Here is a 16,392-nt window from a genome sequence, read left to right on the forward strand (position 1 = left end):
TAGTTGGAGAGGAGTACTTTGCTGTAGTTGCAGAGTTCTACCAGATTTTTTTTTTGCAAAATCTCCTTTCCCATTGGGTTTTTTAATGGCTTTTATTTGCTTTATGTCCATCAAGTTGTTGTCAAACAATGTTGATAGTGTCCCTCTTTGTGCATCTTCAGGAATATCATTGCTGATTCAGTGAATGCAGGTGTCAGATGTCTTGTGGGAAGACTCCTTTTTTGTGTGTTGGTTCTTAGCCAGTAAGAAGAGGCAGTAGAACAGACCAAAGGTAGTCTAATTGCATAGCAAGAAGTAATATTTGAAAAGCCATCGCAAACCTGATCTTGTTCTCATAAGGAACTTCTGAAAATTTTTATTTCAAGTGATATTGATAACTCTTAACTCTCATTCTGATTCTTACTTTGCAGATTGTCTGTGTTGATTAGTAATATCTCCCCTATGCCAATTCTTTCTGTCCTTAAAAGACATTTAGTTTTCATTTTTGGTGTGGCACAGAAGTCTTCTGTATTTTGTTTTCCAGTTTGAAGCTGCGTGGGTGCTGACAAATATTGCCTCGGGAAATTCCCTTCAGACTCGAATAGTGATCCAAGCAGGAGCTGTCCCCATCTTCATAGAGCTGCTTAGTTCAGAGTTTGAAGATGTGCAGGAACAGGTAAAGATTAAGAATGGTGTTGGGTTTTTTGTGTGTATGTTTGGTGGTTTGTGGGGTTGGGTTTTTTTTTGTTTGTTTTGTTTGTCTGGGTTAGTTTGGGTTCTCCCCCTGCCCCGCTTCACCAGAAAGGAACAAGGCTATCCTGTAAGAAAGCCTTTAGAGGAAATGTAGTGTTTGGCAGTTCTGCACAACAGCTCCTTTCTACCTAGTATGTGTTAAGATATCTAAGCAAGTATTGTGTTTTTCTGGAAATGATATATTTAACCACAGCCAATGGGGTAATGCTTTTTGATCTCTAATGGGTTAATATTTTTATCTGTGTATTGAGGAATTCAAGAAGCCCTGTTTAAAATGTTGCTTTAGAGATGGAAAGTTCATGCTTGTTTCTCCTGAAGATAAAGCATGAGTGGAAATTATGGTTTGTTCTCTACGTTCCTTACAGAGTAGATGAATAGTCTTCAAGGCCCAAAGGGATCAGTGTAAAGCACAGACCAAACATTTGACTCGGTAATTTCTGCATGAGGTCCGTAACTTGTGTTTGAACAAGGATGTATTTTTTAGACATATAATCTTGCTTTGAAGACTTAGGGTGATGAAATATTAATCATGTTAACAGACAGAGTTTCAGTTAATCTTAATCCTAACTTGAAAGTATGTACCTTTACTGTACAAATTTGACTAGCTTTGGGTCCAGGTATTTGCTTTTGTTTCATTGTTTACTCAATCGGTAAGCTCTCTGTTTTTTCCTATAGCTACTTACAGACCACAGCTTAAGCTTTTCTTGAGCAAATGAAATTAAGCTCTGAATTCTCATTATGAGGGTATTTCTGTGGTGGTTGGCTTGTTTTTTGGTGACCCTTTTCTGAACATTTCTTTGTTTCAATATCTTTTTGTTGTGGTGAAATTACAAGCACTGGATATTCCAGTAGCACTCTTCCAGCAATGCTGTTTGCAGAGATAGTGCTTCATTTTAATTTCTACTTGATACTTTGGTGCATAAATATCCAAGATGTCTTTGCGGACTCTTTGCCACAGAAGCTGGCTGTGAGCTCAGGTTAAGCTGATTATCCAATATGATCCATTGTTCTTTTCAGAATCACTGACTACCAGGGTTCAGTTCTCCATCCTGTAAGTGTGACCTCTATTCTCTGTTCCTAGATGTCTGACCTTGCATTTGGCTGTATTGAGATGCATGATTGGAGGAGTCCTGACTCATAAGCATTGGATCGTGTTGTGTAACTTGCTTTTCTCTCTTATAGCTGGCTCAGAATGTACCACCTGTACTTAAAGGTGCCTAACATTTTCCACAAGACAGTTTTTTGTTGGTTTTGGTTCCCCCCTCCCCCCACCAGTTGCTTATAGCTTTCTAGTTTTTCCACTGTGCAACTTTCCATTTTCAATGGTCTGTCTTGGGCTGAATTATTTTGGAAAAGGTTTTTTAAGAGAAATTGAATTCAGGTGCTTGAGAGAATTATATTAAAGGAAATAAGTATTTTTTTTGTCCATCTTTTAGCTTTCTTTGAGGAAATAAGTCTTTGTTGTTGTAGAAATTAGAAATTAGAAATGTGATAGGGAGCTTGCCAAAATGGCAGATAAATGCTATGTTCCGCCCATGTAAAAATCCATCCAGACTTAGCTATATGATACTTTTTAGATTTTGTTTTTTTGGTGTTGAAATTGGTGGCATTGCTTTCCAAATTCAACCATTACTTAACACAGTGCTGTTCCTGCAGTATGATTGGTGCTTTGAGTGTGTTAAGGGCCACTCCATTTTTTTGTTCCTAATGATCTTCTGTGCAAGAGCTAACTTGTTTTTTTTATTAGGTTGTTGTTATCATCCCTGCTGATGTTCAGAGAGCAGGTGGGAAGAGTGAACCTGTTTAGAATGAGTTGTGCAGCCTTCAGCCTTAAGATGTGTGAATTAACAGAAGAGCTTAGGGGCCACAGTTAAGTAGTTTATCTGTCTCCTTCCCCTTCTGCCTCCTAATAAACTGCTGACATGTTAAAGTTCAGATTGCAGGCAGGCAGAGTGGGTTACAATTACCAGAAAATATCTTTCTATGTAATTCAGGTGCTGAATCCATGATCTCTCTGTTACTAGTAAGCCTTTAAATACCACTTACAAATTGCTCTGTAGTAAGCTGTTTTAAAGAAGGAAGATGTGTCACTGCGAAGTGTTACCTACACCTTTTCACACTGGGTTTCTGTGCTGCAGGTCTACAGGTTGCAGCCCTGTTCACAGCTGACTTTGGGTTTAAGGCAGGCCAACATGAAATAAATTGTTTTTTCTGACAGCTTTTAAAAAACCCGAACACCTCACCATAATATCTACGAAAACAAAAATTAAAAGCATTAAGCACCTAAATGTTAGCTATTGAACTTCTGCAGTACAGGGTAGCATTAGTACACTATTGCATAGTATTTTTCCAGATGACTCACATCTCATTTAGTGTATGTACAGATTGTTGCCCTGGTAACACATCAGCGGGTAGTAAAGGAGGCTTTTATTTGTCACACTGTGGCCCTGTTTGTTGAAGTTGGAACGCATTGTAGTAAATGACGGAGAGAAAAGGGAAGAGATTCTTAGAATTAAGGCAGTTGCAGCTTTCTGAGATAAATGTATCTACTGCTTAGTGTCTGATGCCGGACAGTTTGCTTGTATCAGTTTTCAGTAAATAGATACTAGCTCTGTGTTTTTTGAATGTTCGATGCAAAATACTTGCATTTTGTTTTGTAGTTGAGGACAACTCAGCACTTTTGCAAGTGACTTTTGTAGTTAGGTCTGTGTTTTGAGCAGATCTGGGCTTTTCATGCTGGATTTCTGAAACTGGAAGATACTTGGCCATTATGTTCTCCTCTGTAAAATGATGATTCTTATCTTCTCTCACAGTAGTACTGTGAAGATTATTATTTGCAAGCAACCCTTGCTACCTTTGCAACAAATTACAAAAATACAGGAAAAATACAGAAAATATATAACTATATGTTTAGGGCAGATAGGCCAAAAGCTAGCCCTACAACCATATAGTAAAGGATGAAGAGAAAAAGAAATATTGAAGTCCGTGTTTAGTAAGCCATTCATTGTGTTAAGTGGGATAGTAATTCTATAGAAGGACATGCAAGTGGTAGTATAATCTGCAATATGTATCATAGCATGAACTAAAACCAATTCATATTTAACATTATTTTAATTTGACTCACTGGCTAATCTTTATCCACTGTTTTTGTCTTACAGTAAGTCTTACAGACTTACACCATTGAATTTATCTTTTATTTCAAACTTCCCTTAGCAGTGGCTCAGGAACAGCTACCAGTTTACCTTATCGGATCATGATTTTTCCAGGAGTTACTTTTCATACTTAGAAGCCAATTTTAATCTAATGTGTTGCACTGTTTCTTTTGCATATGCTAGTTTCTGAGTCTGATGTGCTTCTAAAACAGCTGTTTTATAGAAGTCATTGTGAGGGAATCTTTATAACTATGTTTATTAAACAACATGTATTTTAATGAAATTAATCTTGTGTTTTTACAAGATCTGTTTTGCATTCAGCTATGCAGGCTGACATGTAATTACCCTACCATCCTTTAACTCTTTCATAGTTTGCATTGTATATCAGTCTTTCACAGATACCCCCTGTGATCAGTGGTCAAATCATTTGGCGTCCATTTTTCCCACCAAAGAAACCGAGTTTATTACAGAAGCTACATCTCCATTATGAAAAACTCTTTGGCTACATCTCCCTCCCCTCCACCCTAATTCTGTTTTTGGTGTACTGATTTTTAGATTTAGTCAGTGGCATATGTCCTAGCCTTCTTCCAGTTATTACAATTTTTTCTTCCAAAAGATATCTAGAAATTTAGATATGTCAGCCTGAAATTATTTATAGAAAAGGGCTCCATCAAAGCCCTTTAGACATGCTTAAGGTTGATCTAGCTTCAGCAGTGTCTTAGCTGCAGTTCTCTTCTAAGTGCCCTTGCTGAGGTATTTAAAACCTAGATGTCAGCTTGGGTTTTCCTTCAAAAACCATGCAAGGCATTACACTCCCTGAGATTATTGAGATCATCTCACAGTGACAGATATGTGTCATTTTGCTCCACTGGATAGCTGGTGGCAGGAGCATCCCCAGCTGCCCTGTTCTCCTTTGGGAACATTTATGTTTTCAGCTAAAGCAACCCATGTGTTTTTCCCTCAGTGTTTTTCCATTTCTAGTTGTATTGCTATTCTTTTTGGTAACCATTGTTTGTTTGGCAGAGGTGACCTCTGAGTCTGGTGTCCAAGTTCTGTTTGGCTTTTACATCAGCAGTCCTACTAACTAGGTCTTAGTAATCAAAATGAGGGAAAAATTTGAGGCATGAGTATGAGCTACTTTCTCTGTTTGGGTGCATGAGATGTGAGAAATAAGGAACTATGACCACCCCAGCCACTGAAAGAAAGTATTTTCTGTGTTGGGACATAGTAGAAGTCTGGTCCTAGGAATTTGGCCTTCTGGTATCCTTCCTTGTGTCCACTTATCCAATGACACTTGTATGCAAGCTAATCTTCACTGTCTTCATCCCAGCATTAGATCCATTTCCCAATCAGCGGCCAAAAGTAGAGTAAGTGTTGATTCTCACTTCATAATATTTCTTCTCCACCAAGAGGCACAGACTCCACACTGTTGGCAGTTGGTTTAGCACTTGGTTTAAATATCCAAAGGCCTAGTGAAATAATGGCTGAGAGCCTTCAGAATCCAAGGGAAAGTGGAGGGTTGTCAGAAAGCACATGGATTATTTGCAGAAGGCACCATATGGCTCAACAGTACTCTACAAAACTTGCACTTTACTGTTACTGACTACTGGAGTTGTCCAGCACTGCAGGAAAAAACACTGGAGTTTAATAGTAAGTAAAATAAACTGGAGACTTGCAACAATCCCTACTCCACTATTAGCAATAAATGGAAATTTATACAGGTGTATAAAAATAGATGCTGTCAATTGACAAGGCAGCATTTGCATTTTCAGTTTACACACAACTTTGCTACCTAAGATGTTGGTTAAAAAGTCAGACTACAAATCTTAAAATTACAGGTTCTTTTAATCTTCAGGTCTGGATGTAGATATTGGAAAGTACTGAAATGGAATTTTTTTTTTAAGAGTCAAATATTTTTTGGATTTAATAAACTGTGAAATTTAATGGAATTAAATATCCTTTTACCTCTGCAACTATCCAAACAAGAAGATAAAAATTGGGATGTGTAGAATGAAGCCAAAATGTTATGGCAAGCAAGCCATTTGCCTCTTGAGTGCACAAAAGAAGCAATGGAAATCATTGAACATTATTCAGACAAACAAACCCTGAAGACACTTGTCGTTGTTCATGTCATCTGTGGGAACCATGGTAGAGCTTTGTATTTATAGCAGTGTCTGATGAGAAGAGTTTAAATGAGCTTGACTTACGTTCCTTACTTATCTGAAGAGCTGAAGTAATTCCTTAAGGAAAGACCTCTTCCTTGTTGAATGAAACCTTGCATATTTTTCTAAATACATTTCAATTTCTTTGCATCTCGTGTACTATCAGTCATTAGCATTACAAGGATTTCTTTCAACATCCTCTGTTACCAGGTCCTGTGATATCAGACTACTCAGCCAGACTTCTCTTGCCATAAAAAAATCAAGAGTGGGAAAGCAGTGGAGATACTATTTGACTTCTCTGGTCAAACTTTTTGATGTGAGATTTGCTGTTGCAAGACCAGTCTGTCATTCAGGGGGAGAATGGGTTCTTGGATTAAATGATTATCGCTGTTGTCAACCCTAAAAATAGATACTGTTATAATGGCAGAAACAAAGTCCACAGACAAGTGAAATACAGCTTCCAGGGGTGTTTGAACGCATGTAAGGGTGTCCAGGCAAGGAGATTGTATCTTCATACAAAGTTACCCACAAGTTCAATAAAAGGAAATGATTGCAAATTCTAACTTTCTTCACCCATAAATGTTTTTAGAAGATCTACAAGTTTATTTAGAACCAGCTGAAATCTTTGATTCATTCCTCGGGCTTCTCATTGCTGCAGAAATACAGGCATTGCAGTGAGCAATGAGCATGGCTTCTTACAGCTCTAATACAAATGAAATTTTGCAGGAGGTGGCATGTGTTCTGTCTCTTAAGCTAAATTTTTCCGGTAGCTGCTTTCTCTGTCTTGAGTCCATGAGGCTGCCAGACTCAGGGTTATACTTTTATTTCAGACAAACTGTTGTCATAACAGTTGTAAAATAACAAGAACTGGAATGAAAAGTAAGTTTTCATGATGAAGATCAGTTTTGGGGGGGGACACTGCGTAGTAATGGCTGTGCTGTTTCACAGCAAAGGTCAGTATAGCTTGGTGCCCTGTCTCTGACTGTGGTTGCCAGCAGAAGACTGGAAAACAGTAGGAGAAGAAACCAAATCCTTTCCCAGAATAGTGTCCTAGTCTCTTAACAACTTGCAGTTTAGGGACTTCTGATCAATTTGAGCTATGGTGTTACTGGTAATACTGGTACAGAGGAGGAGTCTTTTTATTTTGTATCTAGCAAGCTGATATCTGCATCTACATTTTGTATATACATCTGGGTTTAGCTGTATTAATTTTGTAAGATTTGTTAGTGGTTTTGGGCCTCTAGAGTGGTTGGAGTCTGTTTTTTTTAAAATAGTGTCTTTTTGCCACCATTTAAAAACATCTTATAGTAGAAATCTTATGCAACAAATCAGTTGACATCATATCGATAATGAATAAATAAGTTTATTTCAGATTATCTGAAAATTTCCTTTAGGTAACAAATTTGGCCTGTTCTGTCAATTTTTTTTTTAGAGTAATTTCAAGTAGAGATATGGAGAGAAAAACACTTTGTGTGGGGAACTTATGTCTGTTCAGTTGGAGAAATAGTTATGCACTGTAACACCTTTTACTGCAAATAAATACATGGTCTTCAACTGAAGAGAAATTTGGGGAGGATATTTAGCTGCTGTCCATGATAAACAGGATTGCTTTTGTCCTCTATGTGCAATATTGGAAGTATTTCCAGTGGTTGTGTAGACATTGTGTGGGTCTCACCAAATTAGCAGATACATGTATCTATTTGATATGACACTTAGCCCTCTGTTAACTTGAAATAAATAGCAAATATGAGTTCCATACACTTTCTTGTGTGACAAAATATTGTCTAAATAGCATGGAATTCATAAAATGGCTTTATACTTCATATACACTACTTCTAATTTTTTTCGGTTATAACTCTCATACTAGTGGACAGTGATATCAAAAACACACTTGACCCAAACATATAAATCAAAAACAATTAAATCTTTTATTCTCATCATATTACCGAAGATGGATTTCGTGCTTCTTTCAGTATCTTCTGGTATTTTAAATCTTCTCAAAATGAAGGGTTACAGTAGTACTGATGTCCAAGGGAGAAAATACCTGTCCTTGCATTTTGCCATGCATATGTCTTAATAGGCAACGCTGGTTCTGTCTTGTATAGTTTTCTCAAAGAGTATATGCCAATGCCCATCTGAACTCTTTGATTCTGAATATTGGTTTATCTTGCATACAGATTCTCATTTTCATCTGAGCTGGTGTCAGCATTCTTAATATGACTGTGTAAACAATGCATGCTTTTATGACTTCTTAGGAAATACTAATATGGGCTGTTCCACACATACATTTTTGGGTAGATACAGACTTGCCTGACCTGTGCTATGAACATCTGGACTTGAACTAGCTCTGAACCAGGAGGAGTGTAGAATTAGTATATTACTAAGCCTGAGGAGATAAGCTCATCTCTTATATTGTGGACAGAGCAAGGTTATGTCTGCCTGCAAAGTCTTTGGAGACATACGTGTTGGCTGTTTTGGTATTCCTCTTAGATCTGTGTAAATATTCCTGAATCATATAATGAGCTTGGGTGTATATATGTAATACTCAATCAGAATGCACTCCCCTTCTGTACATTGTCCAGGATCTAACAGTGAGAACAGAGTATCTCCCACTCTAATACGTACACTAAACTGGTTGAAGTGTGAGAATAAAAGCAATTACTATTCTGTTTTTCATTGCAGGCAGTATGGGCTCTTGGCAACATTGCTGGAGACAGCACTATGTGCAGAGACTATGTATTGGACTGTAATATCCTGCCCCCTTTATTGCAGTAAGTCTGTTTTAATATGTTTTCCAGAATTTTGCTTGAGTGTCTGATAAGACTAAAGTTTGGTTTTTGCTTTGAAGAATAATAATGATTTTTTTTTTTATTGTGGACTAGTCAGACTTTTTAATGAGGGCTCCTGAACTACTTTTGTAATGGAGCTAAAATGGAAACATGTTTTAGGAGCAGCTAAGCTGGAACTATTTTATTCTACAGAGTGGGTGGATACCTGGGCTTATTATAGAGTCATAGAATAATTTAAGTTGAAAGGCACCTCTGGAGGTCATCTAGTCAAAGCCTTTCTTCATAGCAGGTGAGATCAGATTAGATTGCTCAACTGCTTAACCAGTCAAATTTGGAACATCAAAGGCAGATTCTGTAACCAGCTGGGGCAACCTGTTGCAGTATTTGACCATGGCATGGTGAAAAGCAATGTTCTGATACCTAAACAGAATTTTCTATGTTTTACCTTGTGACAGTTTCCTCTTGTCCTGTCACTATGCACCTTTGAGAAGGATTTGGCTTCCTCTTTTCTGTAACGACCTGTTAAACCATTGTAGGCAGCAGTTACATCTCCCCTTACACAGTCTCCTTCTAAGGCTGAACAAATCCAGGTCTCTAGCCCTCCCATTGTGTGTCATTTCTCTAGTCTGCTAATCATCTTGATGGTCCTCTGCTGAAGGACCATGTTATTGATGAAACAGTGACACCATCTTGTGTTGTCATGTCCAAATTAGGACTACTCGGTCTCTGTCCTCTGCAAACTCTGTTTGCAGCACTGGAGAACTCCACTGCTCTCATAAACACATTGGTACAGTGTAGGATGGCTATGAGAAAAAGAAACTGAGTTATTACAGTTGTAGAAAAACTAGGTCTTGCCTTACTGCATTTCTCTTAGGCCAAAGAGTACTACTGCTAGTCATTTCTAAGTTGTCAGGAGGGTGCCTTGTTTGGAGGCTTCACACTGTGTTTGACTTAACCAACTCCACAGTCATCTTTGTCAGTGCTAGGAGTGATCTCATGTAAGGGGACTCATGGTGTAACAGTGGCTGATGCAGCTTTCGTCAGTGTGATAGTCCTAATGTGAGAAGGCAGTTTTGGTATGCAGAGCTCATGAAGGTGTCAGTATTGCAGTTCATCACATCGTTGGGCTTCCTGTGTCTTACGGAGCAGAAGTTGAACCCTGCAGCTGGTGTGGATGTCACCCCTTAGCAACTGCAGGAAGAGACTGGTTTGGGGTGGCCTGTAGAATTGTGTTCTAACAAGAACTCAGTGAGCAAGGCTCTTATATGCCGGGACTGGAGGCAGTATGCGCAGAAAGTCTGTAAACAGTGCTTTCTGTGAGATACATGACTGTCTTGAATGTTTGGGAAACCCTAAACCTGATTATACACGTTTTCTGAGGAGAAGTTCTGTTCTCCTTCACTAGTTAACATACAAAAGTGTAAAAGTGGGGCTGATAGTCTGAGACTGACATAAAAATGCAGTTCAGCGAAGAGAGTACTCTCCAAAACCACCTGTACATCCTTCTACTTAAAGTAATTTTGTCACAGTTCCTGTGCCTTTTGAGTCTTAATCTGCCACATCAGTATCTAAGCAATTAAATGAACACACTTTTAGTGTAATGGTTATTGTTCTTGTCAGGATACTAGGATTCATGTGTCTAGCATGTGTGTTAGTATCCAGCCATCAAGCATGATTTTCCTCAGGATGTATTTTTATAGAAAAAAAATCTAGCATATTTTGTCCTGGTGTATGTTAAAATGTAGGCCTGAGTTTATTTTAATGATTCATGCAGTTGACCCTAGAGGGTTGCCTGGCCCTGATTTTTAAAAACAAAGGTTGCAGTTTTTTATTGGTTTGTTTTAGATTGCTTTCAAAACAGAACCGTCTCACTATGACCCGAAATGCTGTATGGGCTCTATCCAACCTCTGCAGAGGGAAAAATCCTCCTCCGGATTTTGCCAAGGTAAGAGGTGTTTGAAAGGAAATGTGTTGTAAGATGGTGGTAGCCAAATAAGGAATAAGGGAGGTGAAACTTAAACTAAATAGCAGAAATATTTCAGAATTTCTCTGAAACAATGTATGGGCTTCTTACAGGTAAAGTTTTTGAATGCATTTAGTTCTTTGGGCAGGCATTCACAACCACTGTTTTAATATAGCTGCCTCCTAGCTTTTTGTTACTGTTCCTGTACTGAAGATGACCATCCCACAGCAGAACAAAACTCTGTACATCTTGGCTGCTGTAGTGCAAAGTATGGCACATCTTAGCGGACAAGTATGAGTTTAAGTTGCCAGACATTGTGCTGTAGAGGTTGAAGAATTCTCATAGTGCTTTTCTGCTGACATATTCCTCTGTACTAGTGTAGCTACAGCCCTGCACAGAAGTGCTACCTGGGTCTGAAATTTTCCGAGCGTTGAACTTTGAGATGCCAGTGCCTAGTCCTATAATGTCACATACAAAATTTAACTGACATGTTAATAGACCTTCTGGCCCTTTTAATTGTACAATGTATGTATCTCCTCTTAATGTCTTACAGGTTTCACCTTGTCTTAGTGTGCTTTCCTGGCTGCTCTTTGTCAATGATACAGATGTATTAGCTGATGCCTGCTGGGCTTTGTCCTATTTGTCTGATGGCCCCAATGATAAAATCCAGGCTGTGATTGATGCAGGAGTCTGCAGAAGACTTGTGGAATTGCTGATGTAAGAAATTTGTTCTGAGCAAATGTACTGTCTACTCTTTTCCCTAAAATCAAGGTTCCAGCAATAGGAAGTTTAATTAGATATGTCTTGAAATGTAGTAATTTCCAAAAAGCAAGATTTCAGTTTTATTTTACCTGTCTGTGTTCAGTCTTCTCTGTTTGTTATGAGTAACAGAAACAATGGAACTTTTCTTGTACTAGTTTTGCTATTTATTAAGAGATTTTTTTCCCTGTACCTGACAGCAGCATTTTTGTAAAATCCCTAATATATACTGGAATTTTCTCTGTGCCATTCAAGTTCATGTTATAATTACCTACCAGTGAAATTGCTGAAGGATATCAAAGATAGAAATGTAAGAAATAGTAAAATTTACTAGAATTGGCAGTACTAGAGACTTGAAATGTAAATAATTTCCTAAACCCTTACTGCAGAAGAGTATATGTACAATGTTGGTCAGTAAAGTGTAGCTGTGGGAGTTGGGGAGACTGGCCTTGTTCAGAGCCATTTCTTCAGATCTAAGGGAAAGACATGGAGCATTCAGTTACCTAAGAACAAGAAATAATGGTTTTCAGTGATGTATATAAAAAAGACTATTAAGGCTTTTAAGATTAAAGCAAATCTGTTGCTTGATTAAAGAATAGGATGTATTACCTAAGGTACCTTTTTATAAAAAAGTGTTTTCATTGAGAAAAAAATTCCTTACTTCACCCTTTCTATTCCAGTCCTGATTTAACAGTGATGATGGGGGGATGCATATGACGACAGAAGATGATCAAACAGCTGTATGGGTTAAACAGACAGCTTCTGTCCGTGTTCCTCTGTCTCATTCTCTGCCTTTGTGTGCTACATTAAGTGTATTTCATAGTTAAAGCTGATTACTTTTTCCCCTCCCAAGAATGCCTATACTCTGAAGTACTTGTGTCCTTTTAATCTCATGCTTTATTTTCATGCTGCTGAATGATATCTAAAGGTACAAGTATTTAGGAAACCTAGACAGACTTACCATTAGTTTAAAATCAAAGAGTGCTTTGATTCAGATAGTGAGAGTTAAGTCAGGTTTAGCAGGGAAGTTTTTCCCTGGTTGATGGATGTTCCTTCCTAGAGGATGTAAAGATGCAGATGCTTTAAGATGGTTAACACTTATATCTTTCCTCGGTAATTTTAGGCACAACGACTACAAAGTTGTATCTCCTGCCTTACGAGCTGTTGGGAACATCGTCACAGGAGATGATATCCAGACCCAGGTATGGATTCACTTTCTCTGTGTTGTACTGCAGTTCATCTTTCTGTTAGTTGTGGTAACCTATTCACAAACACCACCTCTTGTTCCTTTCAAAGTATGAAAATGAAGGATTGATGATACTAGACACTAGTTGCCACCACCATGTGGTGGTTTTCATAGTTTTTCTGTTCAGTCCTGAACTGCTGGTGATTCTTTTATAGCTATGTTTGGGATTTGTATATAGCTGTGTAATACCCTTTGAGGTTTTTTTTTTTTCCTGGTTTGTTTAAAGCAAGTCTGCCTCTTAGGCTGAATTTTATGCTGAATGATGTGCCATGGTAGGGCCATCGAAAGCCTTTTACATTTGATGCTAATGACAGTCTATGATGAATATACCAAAACCAAGTGTCTGGTCAAATTTTGGATGGTATGTAGCTGTGTCTGGGCACAGTTTGGAGAAGCATCGGTAGGAGGCAGTGGCTCCCACCACTGTGTTGGAATTAAACTGAGAGCCAGAAAACCTGATGCTTCAGAGGCACTAGGTTGTCATCCTGCTGCTTGGTAGGTTTTGCAAGAGACAGCAGCTCCCACCAGTTTTTAAAATCTGTGGGAGTAGAGAGTCCGTGCCTTGCATATATGTGTTACCTGTGATCCAATGGCTGTTGGCAGTCTCTTTTTACAGGTAGAGCAGAAGCTCCAGTTACAGGCTTCTGCTGTTGTACCTTGTGTTAAAGTTTTTTCCCACTTCTTTGAGCATTCTGACACCCTTTTGTGAGGCTCAATTGATAATATGAGGAAGAAAGTACGGAGTAGGTGTCGTGGTTTAGCCCCAGCCAGCAACTAAGCACCACGCAGCCGCTCGCTCACTCCCCCTACTCCGATGGGATGGGGGAGAGAATTGGAGGAGTAAGAGTGAGAAACACTCCTGGGTTGAGATAAGAACAGTTTAATAATTGAAATAAAGTAAAATAGTAATGATAATAACAACAGTATAATAATGATAATAATAATAATATACAAAGCAAGTGATGCACAATGCAATTGCTCACCACCCGCCGACTGATACCCAGACAGTTCCCGAGCAGTGATCACTGCCCTCCGGCCAACCCCCCAGTTTATATACTGAGCATGACGTCATATGGTATGGAATAGCCCTTTGGTCAGTTTGGATCAACTATTCTGGCTGTGCCCCCTCCCAGTTTCTTGTGCACCTGGCAGAGCATAGGAAGCTGAAAAGTCCTTGACTAGCATAAGCAGTACTTAGCAACAACTAAAACCTCAGCGTGTTATCAACATTCTTCTCCTGCTAAATCCAAAACATAGCACTATGCCTGCTACTAGGAAGAAAATTGACTCTATCCCAGCCAAAACCAGGACACATGCTCAAAGAAGCTTGCTGTGGTGGGCTGTTGACTCTACTAAAACTGATGGCACAAATGGGGTCAAGAAGAAGTGGTAGTAGCTGTGAATGGGAAGGTTTGTGCAGTAGAGGCAGTGAAATGGACATCCAGGAGGCAGTGGTAGCAGTTACAGATGTGAGATGACATGAAGAGTGTGAAGAAAGATGCTTTCAGTGAGGTGTAGGTGCATAAAGTTATGATTCCCCATGCAAAGTGTTAAATTACTCCTTCCATGTAAATTATGCCAGTTAAAATCCAAGCTCCTAATCTTGAGGCTTCTTTCAGTGCTTATTTTTTGGTTTGTATAAATATATCCTTTGGAATTATGTAGTTCTGTGGCAATGAGATCAGAGATAAAGATGAGTTAGCAGCAGTGAATATCTTATCACTAGTGCTGGAGGAGTTTAACATGTTTTTTTTGATTGTTACAATACTTTAGCTGAATTGCATAGGCATTCTTGTATTTTTTTCAATGGTATTTGTTTTGCAGATTGGTCATAAAAGTGATTGAGGTGCATTTTATGATTTCATAATTTCATTAAAAATAAAACCACAAGAGAACACTAAATCACATGCAGGTTATTAAATGCTGCATTAGATTTTAATTCAAGAAAACATTCAAACTTTTTTGTTGCGTACGATTTTTGAAGAGGAGCATACCATAAGCTTTCCTAAAATTCTAGAGAACTGTTTAAGTAGTATAGCATGATAGGCTTGCCTGTAGCTTATGCTATAGAGGGGTAGAGAATGCATATAAAAAAATCTTTAATCAGAAGGAAGAGTCTAGCTTTGACAGTTGATACATTTCTGAATATGAGCAACATACAAGACAGTTGCCTGAAAACTTCTCTGTACAACCTCAGAGCACAAACCTGCTTTTACTTTAATGTCATTTCTAGCTATTAACAATTGCCAGTGCTTGGAGATGGCTAAAAACATAGATACTGTGCGTGAAGGAAAAAATAAATCTTTCTTTCCCAGCAGATACATGATACAATCCTGAACCATAATGTTTTGCTTTTTTAATCTTAATTTGGAGTAGAAAGGTTGAGGGGGTGGGGTGGGGATATAAGCAAGGGAAATCAGTCCACAGATTCCAAGATCAGAAGTCATCACCATGATTCAGCTTGAATCTCTCATCCTTTTGACCTCTGCAAAAAGACTGAAGAATTTCTCATAAAATTCTGTTCCACGTGGTCTTTCTAAGCTGCCTGCTTTTGCCATACAAGGTAAAACTGCCATGCTTCTTGGTAGGCTTTTCCAATTTTTGTCTGACTTGTAAGAAGTTGGAATTTAATTTAAAAAAGTAATTTTTCAGTTATTAAATCTTGTTATGCCCTTTCAGAGGGTCAAAAAGCCCTTCATTCTCACACATGACACAATCAGGTGTTCTATCTTGTAACATTCTTGTTCTAGGGCATTTTCTCTTGTACTTTGGGCACTTAAAATTTTGATTTTGGAAATGCAGATTTCCCTGCAACATTTCCGCTACGTAAAATGGCAATTTTTTACAATTTTTTAAAACAAGAATTGCCCATTCATAATGTCACTGGACACAACAGTGGCAACAGTCTGCCCCACTATGCCAGCTGATGCCAAAACCAGAAGTAGTTGGAGCTTCGAAGTATAAAAAAAATACAGAAAACATGGCAAAAGGAAAATACTGTCATCTTATTTTTGTTTGGCCATAATGGGCTTAGTATCTTCTTGTGTTTAGGTCACACTGAAATCATAATGAAGGCATGATCTCTTACATGAATTACTCAGTTGTTTTGTTCATTAGTTTTCCTGGAAACATTTATTTCTTAGTTCTTGCTGGGTTTTTGTTTTGTTTATGTTTGGATTTTTTTTTTAAAACTTTTTGGGATCATCTGATGGGATATGTGTGTTAGATTTTGAAGACATTGTATTCCTTGTTCCTGTGATTCTTTATCCTGAATTTCCTCTAAGGTGTGATTTGTTTGGGTTTTTTTTTTCTTTTCTGTTCAGGTAATTCTGAACTGTTCAGCCCTGCAGAGTTTACTGCACTTGCTAAGCAGCCCAAAAGAATCTATCAAAAAGGAAGCATGCTGGACAATATCTAATATAACAGCTGGAAACAGAGCCCAGATCCAGGTAAACTTTTCAGCGATGATCTTTAATCTTTGTAATCATTGTCTTGCAGGCTAGAAGAAACACACATCAGGCGTACACTGTTTTTTGTGTATGAAGTGCATATTTGTATGTATACACAGTAACATATAATTGCATATAAG

The 16,392-nt window shown here is 38.2% G+C and overlaps 1 protein-coding gene across 1 annotated transcript in view; it reads left to right on the forward strand.

Moving 5' to 3' along the window:
* The window catches only part of KPNA1 (karyopherin subunit alpha 1), a 53,653-nt gene that overhangs the window by 21,733 nt on the left and 15,528 nt on the right, over positions 1-16,392 (forward strand). Inside the window, exons 6-11 of the mRNA XM_075715071.1 lie at positions 524-655; positions 8,729-8,817; positions 10,681-10,780; positions 11,352-11,515; positions 12,681-12,759; positions 16,127-16,252. Of these exons, the coding sequence (XP_075571186.1) occupies positions 524-655; positions 8,729-8,817; positions 10,681-10,780; positions 11,352-11,515; positions 12,681-12,759; positions 16,127-16,252 (690 nt within the window). The remainder of the gene's footprint in view (positions 1-523; positions 656-8,728; positions 8,818-10,680; positions 10,781-11,351; positions 11,516-12,680; positions 12,760-16,126; positions 16,253-16,392) is intronic.

Source organism: Pelecanus crispus, chromosome 1, assembly GCF_030463565.1.
Source record: "Pelecanus crispus isolate bPelCri1 chromosome 1, bPelCri1.pri, whole genome shotgun sequence".
Lineage (NCBI taxonomy): Eukaryota > Metazoa > Chordata > Aves > Pelecaniformes > Pelecanidae > Pelecanus > Pelecanus crispus.